This window comes from Streptopelia decaocto, assembly GCF_964273445.1.
Source record: "Streptopelia decaocto genome assembly, chromosome: 1".
NCBI classification, from domain to species: Eukaryota; Metazoa; Chordata; class Aves; order Columbiformes; family Columbidae; genus Streptopelia; species Streptopelia decaocto.
Window position 1 is genome coordinate 16,303,872 of NC_138663.1, and position 15,786 is coordinate 16,319,657.

General features: G+C 37.0%; 1 protein-coding gene across 1 annotated transcript in view; it reads right to left on the reverse strand.

Moving 5' to 3' along the window:
* Window positions 1-15,786, reverse strand: part of LRRK2 (leucine rich repeat kinase 2) — a 64,867-nt gene that overhangs the window by 40,359 nt on the left and 8,722 nt on the right. The window contains exons 6-15 of the mRNA XM_082075936.1: window positions 15,128-15,262; window positions 11,622-11,753; window positions 8,628-8,747; window positions 7,342-7,466; window positions 6,720-6,799; window positions 5,855-5,961; window positions 4,082-4,211; window positions 3,013-3,137; window positions 1,200-1,330; window positions 105-249 (exon numbers count right to left, since the gene is read on the reverse strand). Of these exons, the coding sequence (XP_081932062.1) occupies window positions 105-249; window positions 1,200-1,330; window positions 3,013-3,137; window positions 4,082-4,211; window positions 5,855-5,961; window positions 6,720-6,799; window positions 7,342-7,466; window positions 8,628-8,747; window positions 11,622-11,753; window positions 15,128-15,262 (1,230 nt within the window). The remainder of the gene's footprint in view (window positions 1-104; window positions 250-1,199; window positions 1,331-3,012; window positions 3,138-4,081; window positions 4,212-5,854; window positions 5,962-6,719; window positions 6,800-7,341; window positions 7,467-8,627; window positions 8,748-11,621; window positions 11,754-15,127; window positions 15,263-15,786) is intronic.

A 15,786-nucleotide genomic window follows, 5' to 3' on the forward strand; every position in this document is an offset into this window, starting at 1 on the left:
CACAGTCAGTACTAAAGTGTGTAATAGGTATGTTACAGCTTCTGTGGTTAATAAGCCTCTCCTACTACATCATCTGTATTCAACTAACAAAATACCTTCCCTACCTTGTTCGTCCGGATACATCTGCAGGGTGTGAAGCACAGTGTCAGTAGCTCCTTGCTGGGTTAAAATTTCTAGTGCACCAGTGCACTCAGCTACGGAAGCAAGTAGTTTGAATCCACACTTCTGAATGCTCGGATTTCCAATAAACTAATGGAGAAATGAGTATCAAATGAAATCAAGTTTGTTCTGCTTACAATGGCAACAGAGGAGTTGCTTGTTCTTAAAGCTGTTATTTAAGAATAAGTGATTGTTTTCCTTAAAGTATGAGAAATTACATCTGATGTGACAATAAATAAAAATAATCACAATTTCAGAAAGGTTCTCTTTTCAACCATCAGTTTCACCTGCCCATAATCTCCCCAAATTTTCACCTTTGATTCTGAAAATATTCCCTAGCTAGTTTTGTAATGGAGAGTGGGATTTTTTTTCCTCAGACTTTCAGTACAACCATTGATTGTGGTCATGTGAACTTTGTAAACCTTGTAGAGGTGGGATTCTTCTGAAGGCCACAAAATTGTATCTTTCCTATCACTAGGATTTAAGGCTAATCTGCTGTGCAAAGTGCTCAGTGCTTCCTTTGTTTAGACTTCATCTGCTTCAGCCTTTCACTTTTCAGCTTCCCCTTCAAGGCACTTTGATCATTCTATTCTCAAGTGGCTGGAAAAAGTTATAGAATTGAACAGTGAAAAGAACGCAGACAATTCAGAAATACTGCTCTGCTGAAAGAAAATGAGTATGTATCCATAAAAGCCATAGTAAAGAACCACTCAGTTCTGTGTGTAGTTGAGGTGTAGGTATAAGGACACTTTTCACGTATAAACAAGTCCACTAAAAAATCAGAAATAAACTGAATGCTTGGGAAAAAAAAATAGCCTTGTTTTTATAATTATCCTTTTGAGTTACAGTATAAAGGATCGCCAAATACACTCCACAACAGAAGGTAAGAAGCAGCCCCAAATTATAAATGAAACACAAGACTTAAGATTACTTCAATCAAATCAATAGGAAAATCAATGTGGAATTAATACTTACAAATGATTTATGATTGCGAGTGTAAAGTAGTGACAAAATTAATTAGAATAAAGTTTTAACTATACCCTGTTCAAAGCATTAAGCACCAACGAATGAGTCCCCTCCAGCAGACACTGGCTTTTAATAACTTTTACTGTAAGTGCAAAAGCAGCATCTCCCACATCTCTGGAAGAACCATTCGGGTCATTCTTTGTATCTGCAACAATGGAAAACAGCCTTTCTCAGAAGAACAGATTTAATATCCCCCCCAGTATTAACCCAATATTATGAACTTAATACAACAATCAAACTGAACACACAGGTTTTACCAGCTAAGTCAGAGGGCGTATTTCGTATCTCATGGCATTTTCAGAATACTGTAGTTACAGAGACCGGAGTCCCTCCAGATTTACACTGTGGTGTGAGTACATTGTGTTTGAAATGACGATTTCACCATATGTTTGCTTATTGCTTACTGTGAAAATGCAAAATCATACCAAAGAATTTTGGCTAAGATATGCTGCAATATATCACTTTTTGAGCCCTGGGACTTCTTGGTGCTCCTGATACCCACTTCAGAGTGTCTCTTCCTTTTGGAAGGAGACACTATAGAGAAGCTCTCAACCAGTTGCCCTTTCTTACTTGGCAGTACACCATAGGCCAAAATTTACCCACAGATGATGTAAGTGAAAGGTGAATGCAAATAGAAGAACAGAGAAAGTCTTTCAGATTTGCTTTTCTTGTAGATATTGGCACTCGCAGTCAAGTGGCACTACAGAAAGTACCCAGAAATCCTTTAGAAGTCACTTCAAGCATTCATACTTGTTCCAGTTACTATTTTCCCCATGAAATACTTTTTATTCTCTAAGGAGCCTGCAAGTTCCAACATCCAGTTGGCGTTCTCTTTGTTTGATTATGCTTTAGAAGGGCATCACTTCCAGGACACTGGCAAAAAAAGATTGTCATGCCTACATGATAAAATACATATATTAATGTTAATTCTGATGCTTATTGAAAAAAAAAAAAAAAACAAACAGAAAAGTATTAAGATTATAATTCAGAGAATAGAAGGAAACGGAAACCCTGCAATCAGTCTGCATATTAGTCAAGTTGCTAGTTTCAGAGTTATTTGTTTTGTAAATGTTCAACTACAGCTGCTGAGAGACACTTGCAAAAAGTTGTTCTGAAAGACAATCAGTACCCTGTGTCTGTACTCTCACACTTAATATCAGAGCAAAGAAACAGGATATACAGTAGTAAACGGATAACAGTTAAAACTTTCCCCAAATTCTATTAAAGGTATAGAACTAATGAGAAACCTATTTTTCCCGCCATAGCTTGTCTTTAAGGAATTTTTTTTCAAAGGAATTTCTAAGCTGGTCAGTTTGTCTTCTTTTCTGTAGAAAATAATATATAATAGTATATTTAATATCTTCAAATCACTATCTTTTTTTTTTTTGGTGTCAGACGTCCGGTTTCTATGTTCCTTCCAAGACATACTATTAAAACAATCACATTTTGTGGTACAATAATGTTGATGTCATTATCACTGTTGGCTCTCACTTAAAGGATATCTACGATGAAAATACACAATCACAACAATAGCTCCACACTCATTCCCTGAATTTGTTAGATATAATGGAGCTAACTCTTCACTGATAAAGTAGAGAGGAAATCAGAGGGATCATTTTGGTCTGTTATATTCAATACCTCAAAAGTTTTCCTCCACCTTGTATGTTCTTAAAGAGTAACAGCTGCTCTCTGCTATGTTTCCAGTAAATTTTCTGAAGTCCCGTTAAAGGTTATCTCATTACATAAGAAAGGCTAAGCCCGAGCTATCTAATCCTATTTTCTGATTTGGTGTATGATGCTACACTGTTTATATTTTAGATGACTTACCAGGCATCATAAAGTGTAAAAGGACTCGAAGTGCTTCCAGTTGTACAGAGAGTGATTTTTCATGTTTCCTCATGGCTTTTACAACTTCTGATGCAGCTACTGTCATTGTATCCAGATGAGGAAAACTGAAAATATTGTTTATAATATAAATAAAAAGAATGCATTTGTAAATTTTACATGTATTTCCTTCCTTAATTAACACAGTGTGTTAACCTTTTAGAACACTGTAAATCTGGTTTGCGCTATGAAATATAAATCAATCTATGGCACTTTTCTTCATCATAGCAAATATATTTTTTTCACACTAATTCCATGAATTCAGTCCATGTAACTAATTCCATTGTAGGCTACTGAGAGGTAATTTTCAATTCATTCAGTCCAGAACAATGATCCACAGAGAGTACAATATTTCATTCAGGATGTATGGTGGATTCACGTATTTCACTTTGACTCCAGTCTAGATATGTGAGAAGACACATCTTCCTTAATTTAGTGCTCCACAACTGTCATAAAGTACTGATAACTTGACAGATACTTGTAGAATAAACAGAAAAGTATCAGTCATGTCATGTTCTAATATTGAAGAAAAAAAAAATCTCAATGTCATTAGCACTCCTAGAAATGACAGTAGCCAAAGGCCACTAATTCACTTAGAATCACGTTCCCATCCTGTATACCGGTATTTATGAGTCACACGATTGATGTTCCAGTCATGTTTTAGAGCATTTGCAAAAGCCAACACAAAAGTAATATTAACACAATGTTATTTAAATAATCAGAGTTAATATTGTGTGAAATAACTTAGCTCTCACTGGAACTCAGTGTGGCTAACAGGAGGGGAGACCACCTAGCGACAGTTTATTCAAACCTCACTGCTTGAGAACCACGAAGGGAAGAACCTGCAGCTCCCTACACACCCACCCAGGCATGTGGCTACATGGCTTAAAAAATTCAATGTCTTGAAGAGGGCTGTCAGTGAAACAGTCACCAATTTAAATGTAATCACTTACAGCACTGAATCTTACCAGCCTTCACTTTGGAAGTGGCCATGTATTTCTAAGTATATTACCTTCCTTCAAAAACATGATTCAGAATCCTGCAGGCACTTTCAGCTACTTCAGGACAATGTGGATGTTTCCTCATTATGTCCAAAACATTCATGTGCATTCCTTTAGCCAAAAGCGTCTTCCTAATATTTACTACAACACAAAACAGCGAGCATCCTATAAGTAAATCTCTCATCATGACTAGTTCTCAAAACCACAGACCTGCTAACTTTTTCCCCTTTTTTCAATATTTTTTCTCACCAAATACAATATTTATAGAAGTATAAATTAGAATGGGAAACAAGTTGAGCTGGAGGTGACTTCTATTTACATAGCTTAATCAAAAGCATCATAATTCCTGAATGCCTAATAAGTTTAAACACATCTGCTATTTGTACTTATATAAAGTTAACTTAAGGGAAGGAAAATGTACAGCTTTATTTTTATTTTCAAAATTGTTTATTCTTAAACAAATTCTCCTCTTAACTGCATTCTGTGTTCATGTAGGAAAGCAAGAATTTAGAACTTTCAAAAAACCTTCTACCTCCCAAAATAATGCTTCAAAAACGAAATATTTGTTCACTCTATTTACTTTGTTAATTCATATTTTAAAAATACCCAAGCACATGTTGTAGCTGTAACTATAACCAATACAGATTAGAACACTATAAAAATATTCTACATTATCATAGTAGCTACCACCAATTCTTGTCTTTCCCAGTTCAGTATATCCATTTCAAATGGTTAATTGAAGCAATATTGCATTATGAGAGGGTTTTATCAAGCTTATTTCTGTCTATAATTTCTGGTATAAGCACATTCATTTAGGGGAAAAAAGAAGGGAAAAAAGACAAAATAAAAATTTGCTTTAGATTTCTAATAGGAATCAGAAGCCCACTTGGCAGTAACATGTTACCAAAGTACCTGGTATAATATATGATAACAGTATGCATACATTTATGAGATCTGTTTTTTTAATATAGATATATATTTATCTCATAAATAACTATAAAACCTTTTCATTGCTAGGTTTCATGTACTTGGATGGCTCAGTAACCTAGTGATAAAACAATGCTTTCTCACCTAGAGAACAGGAATTATCTGCTAGTCTTTATCTTCCTATCTAGCCAGTGGTTTTCAATGGGCAGTCTACAAACCACTTGAGGTCCATAACCATTTCAAAGGTTCTGGGAAAGATATCTAATAAAAGCAGGCCAACTGTCAGTAGGCTTAAATACTCTACACGTGGCTCCACATCTCCACTGAAAAATTTTGAGGGGGCCTGCAAACTGAAAAAAGTTAGGAAACCATGTTAGGGACACAGTCAGGACTAATACAGTCTCGAAAACTGTTATGCACATGCTTAAATTCCTACACGACTGGATTCACTGAAGTCAACAGGCCTGCTCAGATCCCCTGTGTTAAGCAAGAACATGGTATCTGTTGGGCTGTAATCCCTGTTCACATGATTTTCAACAAATGCTGCTTTTGATGAAATTCAAACATGTGATAAATGTTTAATCAAGTATACAAAGAGAACACACTCTTTTCATGTCCCCTGCTTTAAAAAATAGCAATTGCAACACATAAACTGGCAATGAACTCTTTGCTTCCACATACTCTCTTTGACATGAGCCAACAATAGCTTTTTCAAAGCAAGGAATAAACTTCCTACTAAACACAACTGCATAATATTCTAATCACTCTGTTCATACAGCAGTACACTAAATATTCTTTAATATTAAAGCAAAAACTTTCTGCTGAATTAGAAAGAAAAGATAATTGAATGTCCTTACCACTTTGTTGTGACAAAATTGCCAAGGTACTAGCAGCTGCCTGAAACACTTCTTTTGAAGAGGAGTGCATCAGCATGGAGAGCATCACTGCCCTGTCTATTGGGAACCTTTCACAGAGAGACAAATGACCTTATTACAGCAGTTACTTCATAACTGTAGTTCAGTTTCCTAAAAAGTTATTAAGCAACATAATTAAATTTTCAGATGATTGCACTTGGCTTCTAATATGTTTCCAGAGCAACAGCTGACTGAAAGCCCTTTGCAAACTACGTATATTTAGCCTACTCTGAATATCACTGAATTCAGTTTGAACCATGCTTTCCAAGTGACTTGAGGTCCAGAAAGGGGTATGAAACAGGCTTACTAAAATTTGAATGACTCTGGGAAATAGTTTAAGCAAAATGAAAGCCTGTGTTTTATGCATGCCTGGATTCTCCCTGATGAGGCAGCACCCCCTCTACTATGCCCTTTCATCTGCGTTGTGAGAAAATGAGCACTGCTTTACCATGCTACTTATGTAGTGGCTATCTTAATTGTCTCAATTTCCCCTACTCTTACATTCTTTCATCCTCTCTATCCTTGTTGCAAGTAAAGAGGAAATTCCTTGTGAACTGTAAAAAATAGCCCCATTAGACCGTGTTCTGACTCTTTATTAAAACACTAGCAATTTTGCCAGAGTCAAGGTTAGTACACTTTTCAAGAAAGAAACTTTCCTGAGTGGTGTTGGTCACCACACATTTCATCATGTTTTAGAAAACAAGAAAGAAAAATAAAAAATAATTGAAACATGAGACCCCAAATGCCCTAATAGTAGGCTTCCATTTTTTTCATTTCCAAAAATGCAGTTCAAGATATTAACACTGACTGATTATTTCCATCTCCAATCTTCTCATGAAGGTTGCGTTGATACAGAAACAGATTTTTCAAAGCCCAGCACGCAGCCTCCTAAATATAAAGCAAGAGGAGACAAAAGGATTAAGACAAAATGCCTTGAGAATATCAAAAACATACGAAAAATTTAAATAGTTCGACTGTTTTTCAGTTCATGACAAAGATACAAGGTGCTTTGTGTAGAAATACAACAAAGTGTGGACTGTCACATTCTTTATAGCAGGGATAGGTCTGAGTTACAAACATGTGCCATGATCTCATTTGATTTGCATTTTGACACCTATTTTAGGCTGAGATTAATTATGCTCTTGATGGGCCTGTGTTTTGCTACTGTATACAGAGGAGCTAAGTAAACAAAAATCTTTGGATGGCCAAAGTTTCAGGTAACAAGTCTCAACTACCCACATTTGATCCAAAAAAGTAACTGAAACCAGTGGAGGTGAATAAAGATAAGAAAGCTTAAGATTACTCTAAATCTAATCCAGTCCTTAAGGCCTTGTTTGCCTGAGGATGTACAGGAGAAAATGATGTTGCTAAACATTTTATTTAATGCATAATGCAGTCTTTCCATACCCCTGTCATCCAGAAATTCTCACCAGCACATCTGTGTTTTTTCGGTGTAATTCTAATGCTCTGTAACATGCTTCCAACCAGCATAATTTTTCTTCCTCCTCCTCTTCTTTTCTTTCCTCTAAGTCGCGGTTTAAGAATATTGTTTCAGCTTGAAATAAAAAATATTCACAATAAATTCTGATTGTGAAAACAAAACAATGATGTCTTAACCTTCCTGTAGTCATGAAGGTGGTCACACTGCCTATGGGAGCGTTTGCCTTTTCAGGGGACAGAGAAGTCTTTTAACATAAACTCTGTGACACATTTGAAAAATGCCTTTAAGGTTATAAAGGGACTAAACCCCTTCATTATAGTGTAGTCAATTACATACATGGTTACAGATCAGTCAATGCTTAGGCATTGGTGTGTATTTACATACAGAATACAACAGATATAAAATGTAACTGATACATTTGCATGTAACCACTTATCACAGAGCCATCTACACTCTGAAGCAGTGCCATTAAAAAGCAAAATGCAAACTGCAGTTGCTAAGAGAGAAATATCTGGTCCCAAAAAGTGCAACAGAACTTAAAAGAAATCACTTAATACCTGTGATTTTTCAGCATTTAAGGAAAAAAAAAAAGTTATCAAAAAAATGTATGTATGTTCATATTATATATGACCATAATATTTGAAGCTTACTGGAGTTTATACTGATTTCTAATCTTTACTATTTTGGGGACTCTTAAACAGCACTTCTACTGGCTTTTGTATGGAACAATAACGCAAAAATTAAGAGGATCAGATATTTGTCTTTTTGCCACTAGCTAACTAACTTCTGTTTCAAAATAATAGCTAGAGTGTACTCAAGGAAAAGTTTACATTTTTTAATTGATTTCAGAACTCAAGCACAAGTACTGATTTGGTGCTGCTATCAACTGCCACAATGTAATGAGTACTGTCACATATGGCAAACACTGCATCAAAGAAGTGCTGTTATCTCTAGAGATTTTACCCTAATTAGGCATTATCCAATATTTGCCTACGGATAAACAGGTTGCTTTGATAAGATCTGCCAACATAACTTATCAGCTCTGAACACTGTGAGGATGTCGGGCACGTGGTTTGGACACAGCCATGTCACAGTCAAACAACAAACTGTGAGCATGCAGGAAATCTAGCTCTGTCAAAGTGATCCTGCCTGAGGCTTTCAGGCTGAAGAAATGGAGTTCGAAACGATTACAGGAAATCACCAGTACAAAAAAATTAAAAAGTGGACAGATAAATGATGTAATTTATTTATGCAATTGGAAAGGAATTTACTTACTCAGAAGAGCTAAACAACTGAGTCCTGCAGCTTGTAACTTTGTATTTTCAGGGTATGTTTTAACAGCCTTTACAATGACTTCTGGAACCTTATGTAATACAAGGATATTGAAAAAATTTCCTGAAAATAAAGAAGATATTAAATGAATATAAACATATATAGAGAGTTTTATACACATTTAACATAAATTTCTCAGCACACAACACACAAACTTCGTCTGTAGCAAACACTGGATTTCTTATTATAGAGCATGACACAACAATTTGTGGAATAGAGAGGTCAAGGATAAAAAACAGTTGGGGTCTAGGTCCTTTGTGTTTTTTTTACAAAAGACTGAGGTTTAATGCAAAAAGAAGTACACATTGTCATCAAAATTAGAAAAATACAGTCAGTGTATCGCTTGCAGACTTCCTGCCAGGAAGCAAATGAAGTCCCGGACTTGAATTCCTGCAATGTTTTGATTTATCCTGTCAAGAAAGTGGTGTAACCGTGTTTTGCACTCTGTTTTTGCCCTCCTCATTAAGTAGATCAAGGTCAGCATTATAAATACAGAACACATACATTCTGGAATAGCAGAAAGAATTACCTTTCGATGATAAATGTATTTAAAGCATAACTTTTATCATAGGCTGTACTGTATTTTATATTAGAGGCTGGATATAAGGAATTCTGCAAAAAGCAAGCAAATGAAAAGAACTTTCCCATTTGTTGTAAAAACAAGTACAATGCATAAAATAATTCACCAACGTTCTCTTTGTAAAATAGAGTTTGATAGCTATGGTTTCTCTATCGGTATCCAATTTTGTTTAATTCTTGATTACTAAAAATGAGAATTACACTAGCAACATAAAAAGCCAAATTAAAATCTATCGGTGTTTCTCAAACCTTTCAGATAAGGTGTGGAAGATAATGTATGAAATCAAGAAGTCTCCCATATTTGAGCATTAAAAAATATAATTACAACAGAAAAGCTAACCTCATTTCTTTCACTTAGGCCTGGTCCAGAGCCCTATAGGTGCTGACTACCATCAACATCTAGACTTTTCTCTGGGAGCTAAGTACCTCTCCCAGTGTTTTATAATTTGCTTCAATTAGACCAAGTTAACAGAATGCTAAAGAACAGACTTTAAGGCAAGTCCTTTCCAGATTCACCATTCTAAAACCCTGGCCTTAAAACCTATTACAAGTGACCCAGAAACAGTATTTTTTTTCTTAGTCTGTAGTAGTGTGGTCATGTTATATCAGCATTGCTCTTTCTTATAATATTTTAATGTAAAAAGTATATTCATGTAAATACATCACTTACCACACATAAATTAATGATGTTAGGCTATGTAATGAGTAATTATGTTGGTTTGTGTCTGGCCAAACAGGTATCAGTCAGTTAAAATTCTGATGACAGTCAAATCTGGGACAGTCATTACCAGACTAGCAAGAACACATGATGGTGACTTTGGAAGGCAGGAGATGCTGACTTTATGATTTCACTGCCAGCGAACATGTGAAGACAGTGTCCATCAGAATAACTTGGGAAGCCACACTGGCTACACGGAAATCTTCCAGACTATTTCTAGGAGCACGTAGCAATTTCACATCTGTTTCCCTAACTGTGTGGTGCTGCGGACACCCCTTCCCACAACTCTCCTGAAGTGGCTTCTTAAGAAGATGAAGGACATCTGTTATGCTGAAAGAAGAAATGATCTCATGGCTCCTTTACTGCCACTATTACTTGTTAGTCAGCACAGACGCATGACAAACGTGTGACTGAAACCAGGCTGGTCACGCTTAGGGCAAGATGAAGGCATGTCAACAGAGTTGCTGTGTCCCCACAAGTGCTGGGCTTCCCTGTCTATCTTTAGCTAGCCTTGCACAGGAAACTGGTCAAGGGTAGCATCACCTCTTGACAAAAAAACTGTAAATACCACCTCAGTGGCTACCACATTTTCTTGCAATTTTTATTTGGCTTTCTGAAGGGGAACTGTAAGTTGCTCTGGATTGCACTCAAGTTTAATCTGTATTTTCTACAATATCTGCATGAAGAAGCAGAAACAGATGGTGAAAGGATGGGACTGACTTGATTAAGGGGAGTCATGCACAGATACCGACATCTGCAGTAGCTTCAAGCCACCACCTGCAAGAATTGGGAAGTCTAATTCATAAGAAAGACCTTGGCTGACGAAGAATCTATCATGAAGTGTGAGCTCCTCGGGCAGCTATTCACAGTCTTTTTCTATGCAGCAGGGGGAAAATCACATTTATTTTCATTTGAACTTCCAATTACATTGTCCTTGCAACGGCTCAGATCAGCTTACTATAGTGGCAAGGGAGAGCACAGAGCTGCTTAGAGGCACAATAAATCCCTTTTCGACATTGCCATCATTTCTCTTGATGTGTCACTAGCCCATGTTAGCCCAGATAAACTACTGTTTCCCAAGGCAAGGGAGGTCCAGGAACCAGTGGTTCTTTCACTGCTGCAGCACAATGGGGCCCAGGACCGGCACCACAGCTGGGCAGGAATGCAGCACAGATCTCTAAAGGTAAATGCATTGCAAGGAGTTAAAACAACAGCATTGGAGAATACCTCTCAGGTAATCCTCTAGCACCAGTTGTTTCTCACACATTCTGCACTGCGACTCATGGAAGAAATCTAGAAGAAATTTTCTCCCTTTCCATAGTAACTTTATATAGAATAGGATTTATTATCTCCCATTCTCATCTTGTGCTTCTCCCACTCTTTTGTCTAATTTTTTTGCCCCACTCTAGTATTTTATGGCAGCTTCTGTCATTGTCACTAATGTTTAACACCGAAGGACACCATATTCACTGCGGTCAGTGTTCCCTCAGTATGTTTACACCATTAGAGACATGGAACTATACACCTCTGAGGAGTAACTGGGATAGTAGTTCTCTCCTTGCCTGTAACAGTTGCTGTCATTTAAGTCCAGCTCTTACAGAGTCAAAGCAAGCTGACTGAGAACAACTTTGTGAACTTACCCACTGTGAGCTTATGCAACAAACAGCAACTCACTTCCTGAACTGTTTCGCTATTTGGGAAGCTTTGCATCATTTCCACTATAACGTTGTAGCAGCGAACATTTCCAGACATGAGCACTTCAACATTGCTGGCTAAAGAAAGAAAACAAAAATTGCTTCTTAAGAAAAAGCAAACAAACAAACAAACAAACTTGTTCCACTTCAGACTTTATTTAAATAAATTTACTTAGAAAACTGAGCCTATGTTTCAGTTTTTGACTTGCAACTCGAGAACAAGGTGACAATTTTTTGTTGGTATTGTCATAGAAGACACTAACAACTACCAACACCTGGAAATAATTCATTAAGTTCAGAGTCTATATTAACATTCATGGATTTGTTCCATTCTGTAACAGGCCATGTAAAAGACACCTCCTCACAAACTATTCTTATGTAACATTTTTCTTAAAGCTGAACAAATTGTTTTATAAATATTAATTGAACCTTATAAATGGTGTTTATAACAATGACTGCGATCGGGCAAACATTTTGCAGTATTTCAGTAATATTCCCAGAGACATACAATTAAGAAACGATTTAGAAATGTTTTTAGCTAATAATGGAATTTAATTGATTTAATCACATTTTTCTAAGTGTTCCTTCCTTTTTAGGCAGAAGTTAGCAAGTTATTCTTTTCTATTAGTTCTACCGTACACCTACTGTGTACTGAGGCTACAGTAATGTTCATCTAATTCTCCTGCAATATTTTGAAATTCATCACAAATTCCATATTTCACAGAATGGCTGGTGCTGGAAGGCAGCTCTGGAGGTCACCTGGGCCAACCCCCTGTTCAAGCAGGACCAACTAAGGCCTGGCTGCCCAGGACTATGGCCAGATGGCTTCTGAGTATCTCCAAGGTTGGAGATTCCACAGCCCCTCTGGGCAACGTGTGCCAGTGCTGGGCCACCCTCACCCTATTTACTGCTGCTTATGCAGGTCAGGTACAAAAACCAACGGGACACTCACATGAGCCAGTACAAAGACAGGATGCGTCCCCTCCTACTGAGGACAGACCAATCCCACATGCAGTAATTTCAGACAAAATAGCATAATGGCAGTTAAAAACCAGCATACAAAAGCATCCTTGTAGTATGTTTATGCAGGGTATGAGACAGAATATGAACCCAAAAAATCTTTGACAAAATCCCTCCAAGGGAATTAGCATTATTCTGCTGAGGTCTATGAACTTTCTTACTTATTCTTTCAACAGCTTCGTTTTCCTGTTTAAAACATAAAAGGCATATTAACAACTGTATTATTGAAGATAATTTTCTTTTTAAAACTGTGGGATATCTTCACAATAATATATCTGAATATTAAGTAATGATACTCTGTAAATCGAAAAAGCAAGCTCTGAGTGGGAAGCATTTCTGAAGCATTCTGTTTAATAGTGAAGGAAGGTACCTTTCACAATGTTTTAAGGTGACAGCAATTTATTAATGTCATTCTCAACTGAAAACACCTTTTTAAAGGTATGTTCCACAAAATCACATCACTTCACAGTAAGTTATCATTTCACAGGTGACAACTATAAACGTATTAAAACACTCAGAAGATTCTAAAATTGTTTACTACGGAGAGAGAATAATTAATTGCATGTTTACTCTGCAAGAACCAAGCAACGGTACATTTGCAGGGAGCCACCATTTCCCGCAACAAGTTGAGAAAAGGAGGTGGAATGGTCCTCATTTAATCTTCACCACCAAAACTTGGTCATCTAGGTTCTCACAAGTGATAAAGAGATCTGAGCACTCTGTATGGTGACTGGTCCCACCTGTAACAGATACCTCTCCCAGGGGTAGCTAAATTTCCTCTCAAGGTGCCTGTTTCTTCCCATCAAACACAGGAGAAGCCTGGATGGCTGCCTGTGACTATTAACACCATTTAGATGGTGAACGTGCTGTGACCCATCATGCTCCTATGAACTTTGGAGGACAGTCAGCAGCAAAGCATTTTCTTATTCCATTGAAGTAACGAGATTTAAAAGAGTTCTTGTACCACATTGCAATAAACTCTCACCCTTCAGTTTCTTATGACATGTAAGCTGGAACGAAGTCTACATCTGTATTAGTGAAAGAAAGCACAGTGAGGTACAAATCCTTGATGTAAATAATTTGGAATAGACACTTGAACTTCATGGCATGGAGAGAGAAACATTTTACTACTAGATAAGCTAGAGTGTGGACTTAAAGTGGATGATTTTCTTCATGGTGGCCTTAGAGGAATACATTTTCTTGCTGGTATTGTGGGATGTCACAGATCAAGAGTTTGAATGCTGGCAAAAGTAGCCTAGCTTTGCATGCTCATTTGCAAGCTATCTGTTTCTCTCATTATTTTCAATCTTTCATATCAGAAATTAGAGTGATAACCCCCAAATAAATATTAATACATAGTTCAGAGCAGGTCTTTGTCATGACCTTCTCTTGTTATGCTTCGTACTATTTTAAAAAGCCCTTAAAATCTGGCATACTCTTCCTTAGAAAATGGCTGTAACTTCTGGGCTAGGGTAAAATTACTTCCAGCTAAAGGAATATTTAACTTTTTAAACATGAACTGGAAGTGTTGAGAAACAGAAATTAATTAGCTTGGAGCCTGATTAAATGTGGGATATTCTAGTCCCTGTTTTGGGGCACACATGGGGTCAGCACCGTCCCCATAGAGCCAGACAGGATGGATGAGCAAGGCTTTGTGAGGAATCACATCTGCAAAAGTACAACATTCTGTACCTCACAGAAGGCCTGGGGAGCAGGACACTGCTCTATGCTTGCCAGAACTGCGATTACCAGCAGAAAGCTGACAAGAGCTGACTCTGTATCAACAAGATCAAATTGCTGTCAACACACTGACACAAAACATGAAGCACATTTCTCAGGACCTGGTTTTGCCCATGACAGGGACAGCTGTTGTAAGAAGACAAGACATAATGAAGACATTTTCTTCCAGTCTTGTTGCACAACACCTAAGGACACTGTAAGACTACTATCACGTGTGCCGTGCTACACGTGCTCCTCGCTGACCGATCAGACAGGGGTGATGGGGCCCAGATACCTTTTCTCAGCCTTAGCCATTGGATTTGTGTGGGTGATCTTCCCATTGTAGAACAGCCTCTGCCAACGGTGTTCTTTACCTGCTACCTAAACTCTCTGAAGATTTATTTAGTCAATAAATATATCTTATTTGTCAAGCATTAGCAAAAGACATGGCAGGGTCTTGAAACTCTGACCTCTAAAACCATGATTAGCATCTTCATTATCACTTACTCCAAGCAGAAGAAAGTCTCTGTTCTTTATGAGACAGTCAGCTTTATCAGAATGCCTCAATATGAACATTTCCCATGAAAAAATCACAAATCAGTATTTCCCAAAGAAAAACAGAGAAGTGATTTGTACGGCAACTCCCAAACAGTTCTCACTGATTTTTTACAATTACTGAAAGATTACCAAAAATTGAGGTGAGCTGCACTTACATGGACCAGCTAAAGAATGTAATGAATAGAGTGCTGGAAGAATCACCTCTTCTTTCGCTGGAAACTCTTTAAATACCTTCAGTATGATCATATGATCTTTGCTCTCAACAAATTCAGTCAGCTGCTCTTCTGGAACTAAATTAAAAAGCAAGAGAGATAAAGTATATTTTGAGGAAATAGTTCATATCCTGGTACAACATGAGAAAGACAACTGTTTTTATAAAGTTTTCTTATATTTATTTTCTAAGTTTCACAGAAGTACTCTCCATCCCCGCAATCTTCCATAGTTACAACTCCTTTTACTAAAACTGAGCTAGTTTTTTAGCTACTTTAAAGGTACTTTTTCTAGCCTACACTTTCTGTAACTGAGTTCTGACTTCTAAATGCTGCCCTATGAACCAGTATTTTTAAAAAAGTCTTCTGGTCCTTTTCACTGAATGAACTTCAGATATTCTTCACCAAGACAGTATGTAAGTCAAGGAAAGGCTAAACATACAATGAAAACAATTTGATGGAATGCTGTTTCACATACTCCATGATTTTATTTCACTTCTCAGCAACTCTTTTTTTTTTTTTTTTTTTTATAATGGAGTTCTTTCTATAAAGACTACAGCCATGCTTTAATAATACCTTATCTTCATTGTAATAATGGCTTCAGG